The sequence below is a fragment of the Lactuca virosa genome, chromosome 8, assembly GCF_052849685.1.
Source record: "Lactuca virosa cultivar CGN04683 chromosome 8, Lactuca_virosa_CGN04683_v6, whole genome shotgun sequence".
NCBI classification, from domain to species: Eukaryota; Viridiplantae; Streptophyta; class Magnoliopsida; order Asterales; family Asteraceae; genus Lactuca; species Lactuca virosa.
The window spans coordinates 140,751,360-140,757,113 of NC_136433.1; the positions used below are offsets into that span (position 1 = coordinate 140,751,360).

Sequence of the window (5,754 nt, forward strand, 5' to 3'; positions counted from 1 at the left end):
CAATGTGCCGGTTAGCCACACACGTTCCATTGATTTATGAGAAACATCAAGCTACCCTTTACCACCTTTGCGAGTCCCAAATTAGTGTGCCGGTTAACCACACATGCTCCACTAACAACTTGGCAAGGTGCAAAGTGTAATTTCATGGAATAGCATACATTTTCATATTTTTCCTGAAGTAACTAAGATTGAGAATTTATAAAAACATTTTGTTACTTTATATAATCATTATACTTATTAATGAGGAATTGGTTGCCCTATCCTACTCGTTCGGCTAACGACCCTCCACCAATCAAGGAAGTGGTGGGTGAGAGTGGACACCATTAAACTGCCATTTTATAGACAACAACCTTATACCCCCCTTATATATCGGCTTCGTGAATTAGGTCTACTAACGGTAAGACTAGCTTTATCTTATATATATATATATATATATATATATATATATATATATATATATATTAATCTTTTAATATTATAATAGTATAAGGGTTGAATTTTAACTTTTAAAACTCTAGGGTTTAGAATTTAATTATTTCAAAATTAAAAGTATTAATCAAAAAAGCTTAAATTCCATAACTTGAGGGCAAGTTTTGAAACTTTTCAAAACATCTTTTAGATTAAATTAGAAAATAATTAATTAATCATATAATTAATATTTATCACATAATTTGACCTAATCTATTTTCTTGACTAGATAATTCAAATCAAAAATACAAATAATCAATTTTATCTTATAAAACAAGTAATTATCTTAATATTATGACAATTATCCTTCAATTGAATTAGGATAATCAATACTATATTGAAAAAATCGAGTTTTATCTGTCAAAATCGTTTTTGGTAATTATCCCAATTCAATTTTAGTCAAAATCCTGAAAAATCAGCCACCAGACGAGCCGACTCGCCGAGTCACAGAACTGGACTCGTCGAGTAGCCCTGACTCGTCGAGTTCATCTGGTGACTCGACGAGTCCATCAGTAAGAGGCTTGATTTTTCGACTTTTGAGCTTAAGCAAATTAGCTATGCATCAAATACAAAAGAGAAACGATCTAGGCTCTGATACCATTGTTGGGTTATGAGCAAAACAACATTCCTATGGTGTTCATGCAAACCCTAATGCTTGGATCTAGTTTTTCTATTTGTACATGCAACAATTGTCCAAGACTTGCAAACCCTAGTCTAGCATACAATAAAATTGAAAACCATGTCTAATAAACAAGTTAGAAAGTTACCTTTGATTGTAGCTTGAAGATCTTAAGCTTTTGAGAACCTTAGCACCTCAAATGTTGTGCCTCTAATAGATCACAAACACCAAAGCAGTTGGAGAATGCAAGAGAGAGAGAGGGGAAGGTAATTTTCGGCTCCAAGGAATCCTTTAGGGTTAGTTTAGCCGAAAATATGAAGCCTAGGGACCCTTTATATAGGTGAGGAATTAGGGTTTTAGTCAAAGTCCTCATCCGGTTGCTTAGGCTCTAAGCAGCCCATAAGAATCTTCTAGAATCCCTCCTTGGACGAAATATTATGGGCTATCAATAAGGATTTCGTCCAACCCCTTTCCAAGGGTTCCTCAGCCCATCTTGCAATTATCCAATAATTACAAGTTCAGTCCCTTTAATTCAATTAACCTCTTTTGACCACAAAAATAATTCTAAGTTAATTATTGACCAATGTTAATTAAATAATATGATTTCTCCTTTAATATATTATTCATATAATATATTAATAAACCATAATAACCTCTTTCTCCATTATTCATCCAGTCAAGTTGCTCTGGTGAAGGCAACCCAAAAGGACCATGCTACAACCGGGTCAAGTACATACCAAATAGAGTTATGGCTTAGACACCTAATGTCACTGTAGCACATGAAACTTTTTACATTTGGCTAATTTGGTCATTAAAGTTCTTTTTGGTACATTAGACCATTAAACTCGTATATGACCTATTAATTTAGTCATTTTCCATACTTTTAAACGGTTTCGTGGTTGACATTTTATATATGTCAATTAATATATATTTTTTGGCTAAGCCGATGCCACGTGAGATATGCCACTTCAATAAATGATATACAAATCTTAAAGCCTTTCATCTTCAGCTATCAAATTTCACTCGTCTTCATTATTCAGCTGTAAAAGAAACTGATTTAGGGTTTGTGAAACATTTCTGTGATCGAGCTGAAGAACCAAAGAAGTTGCAGCAATGGCACAATCGGAACCTAATAGAGATTTGCGATGGTGGAACTCAACTACCAAGGGGTATTTAATCGAAATCCTTTCTCTTACACTGGTGATGTGAAAACCATGTTCATTGATGTCGACTTTTCTTCTATGAATTATTCTGAGTTTGTGACCTTCTGCAAACATTTCATGCATGAAGAGTGTAAAAAGTTTTACTACTGTGAACCAGGCAATTCCCTGATGGAAGAGCTTAGTCCCATTTCAGATGATGTGGAATATGCTGCTTTTATTTTTGATGCTTATGGAACAGATGGTGTAATTTCGGTTTATGTGGATCATATTGGGGTTGGTGTTTATGGGTGGTTTGATGATGAAGATAATAATGATGATGAACATGAGTCTTCTATTGATGGTGAAAATGAAGATAACATAGATGAACTTAGGAATGTTGCCTTTGAATTTAATAAGGATGTAGTGCATATGAATAGGACATCAAATGATCCTTTCTTGAGTAAGTTATGTGTTGATGAGGAGGAGGATAACAACATTGTAGATGATGATAATGGGAGAGAAGTTGAACCTAACATCCAAACTCATTCCATATTTAATGAGTTATTACACTAGAAAAAACAAAAACCAATTCTAGGAATGAGATTTAAGGGCCCAGGGCAAGTAAAATCAATGTTGTGCAACTATGTTGTGGCTAATGGATATCAACTGTGTTTTGAAAAAAAAATGATAAGAAAAGACTTTTGGTGAGGTGTAGCAAGGGTGCTTGCACATTTAGATTATGGGCTTCTTGGATGAGTGATGAAGAGAGTATCCAAATCAAGTCACTAAAAGCTGATCATAATTGTGCTAGGAACTTCAAGTTTGGATCATTGGTGACATATGCATGGATTGGGAGTCACTATACCAAAGAGATTGTATAAAGTCAGAAAATGAGTGTATGGAAGCTTTGGGTAAAGGTAATGACCAAGTTTGGTATCCAAGTTAGTATGGGCCAATGTAGGAGAGCAAAGAAGTATGCACTGAATCTTGTTGAAGGTAGCCTTGTTGAACATTATGGTAAGCTATGGTCATGAGATTTTAAGGACAAATCATGGGTCAACTGTGAAACTAGATGTGGAGGATGGTCTAAATGGAAAGAAATATTTTAGCAAGTTCTATGTTTGTTTTCAAGGAGTTAAACAAGGTTGGATTGAAGGGTGTAAAAGGATAATAGGTCTTGATGGATGTTTTCTTAAAGGTGTTTGTAAGGGGGAATTGCTTTGTGCTATTGGGAGGGATGTAAATGACAAGATATATCCTATTGCTTGGGCAGTGGTTAGTGTGTAGAACAAGCAGAATTGGAAGTGTTTTTTAGAGCTTCTCATTGATGATCTAAACTTGAATTTAGGCAATGACTTCAGTTTAATGTCAGACCAACATAAGGTTAGTATTTTACATAGTAATTCATTTATATTTATTTTATACTATCTGATTTAAACCTTTTTATTAATATAGGGTTTGATTGAGGCTGTTAAAGAGTTGCTTCCATATGTAGAGCACAGACAGTGTGCTACACATATTTGCCAGAATTTGCAGAAGAGATTCACTGGTGCCATATATCATACCTTGTTTTGGATAGCATCTAAAGCCACAACTGAGCATGCTTTTAAAGTTATGATGAAGGAAATTGAGACATTGAACCCAGATGCCCATCAATATCTCATGGAGAAAGATCCTAAAACATGGTCAAGAGCTTTCTTTCAAGCTGAAAGGTGTTGTGATGCAGTTGAAAATGGCTTCTCTGAAAGTTTTAATGTTGTAATAGTAGATGTCATGAAGAAGCCCATAATAACCATGTTAGAGGAGTTAAGATTATACATGATGGACATAATGTACAACATGAAATTAAAGGGACAACAATGGGGAAATCATATTTGTCCATAGATAAGGCATAAGGTGAATTTGCTTAAAAAAATTCAAAGACATTATCAGTTACTACCTAGTGGATTAAACCAGTTTGAGGTAAAGGGGGCAACAGATGCATATGAGGTGGACTTAAAAAGGAAAACATATGCATGTAGGTTGTGGCAATTGAATGGATATGGATGTGCTCATTCTGTAGCTAGCATATCCTATCTTAATAGGGATGTAGAAGCCTATGTAAACAACATGTTTAGCACCACCACTTTAGGAAGGAATACAATTACAGAATTGCCCCCATGAATGGCAGTGACATGTGGCCAGAGACAAATTATACTCCACCATTGCCTCCTATTAGGAGAAGGATGCCTGGTAGGCCAACTACTAAGAGGAAGAAATCCACTACAGAGAATACATGAACACACATGGTTTCTAAGGCTGGAAAGAAAATTAGATGTAGTATATGCAAGGAGATAGGTCACAACAAGGCCACTTGTCCATAGAGAAGGCCCCAAAAGTTAAATGTGAAGAAACAGAAGAAACAAAAATTTTGTGTGAAGCAAAATGCAGGACAGGTAAAACCATTTAAAATTTAAATTTATTTACATATGATTTGCCACTAACATAATTATATCATGCCATATAGGGTAGTACAAGTGAACCATAACAACATGAAGAGGTTGAAAAGACTCTAATTGATATGGATACTACTCAAAATGATATGCAAGTTACTCCTACTGATGTTGAATCCAGTAATGCAGGGGATTTTATTCAGTCTATACAAGTTACTCCACCTAGAAGTTATGAAGGTGATGAGGGTGTTGTGGGTGAGGAGACTGTTGTGGGCAAGGAAGCTGAGGAGGGTGGTAATGTTCAAGATGATGAGGTTATTCCTAATGTCCAAGTTGTTGATAATGTTCAAATTCAAGAGGTTGTTCCTATTATCTAGGTTCAGCAGGTAAGGGTTAGACCAATTTCAGAGATTTTGAAGAGGATAAGGAGAAGAAAGTCAGAGAGAATCTTGAAGCTGAAATTAGGTAAGAGAATTGGTGGTGTTGATGATCCAGAAAATTCTAAGGGAAAAGCTCTTCTAATTGATTAGTGTTGATTTTTCCTTTGTGTTATTTGGATTTAAAGTATGTGTGTTAGGATGATGGTAATTTGGATTTAAACTTTACGTATTAGGATGATGGTAATTTGGATTTAAAGTATGTGTATTTCAATACATGTGATGTGATCATTTATGTATGCATGGTGCCTTTTTAAGTTCACTCATGACATAAAAGGGTATTTTGGTCATTTATGTATGCATGGTGCCTTTTTAAGTTCACTCATGACATAAAAGGGTATTTTGGTCATTTATGTATGCATGGTGCCTTTTTAAGTTCACTCATGACATAAAAGGGTATTTTGGTTATTTATGTATGCATGGTGCCTTTTTAAGTTCACTCATGACATAAAAGGGTATTTTGGTCATTTATGTATGCATGGTGCCTTTTTAAGTTCACTCATGACATAAAAGGGTATTTTGGTCATTTACATATGCATGGTGCCTTTTTAAGTTAACTCATGACAAAAAAGGGTATTTTGGTCATTTATGTATGCATGGTGCCTTTTTAAGTTAACTCATGACATAAAAGGGTATTTTTGGTCACTAATGAATGT

General features: G+C 34.8%; 1 protein-coding gene across 1 annotated transcript; it reads left to right on the forward strand.

Annotated features, from left to right (window-relative positions):
* The first annotated feature begins 3,243 nt into the window (after positions 1-3,243).
* LOC145130895 (uncharacterized) lies at positions 3,244-4,392 on the forward strand. Its single transcript, XM_079065649.1, has 3 exons — positions 3,244-3,504; positions 3,685-4,061; positions 4,152-4,392. Exons 1-3 carry the CDS (start codon positions 3,244-3,246, stop codon positions 4,390-4,392), a joined length of 879 nt encoding a protein of 292 aa, XP_078921775.1.
* The last annotated feature ends 1,362 nt before the right edge of the window (positions 4,393-5,754 follow it).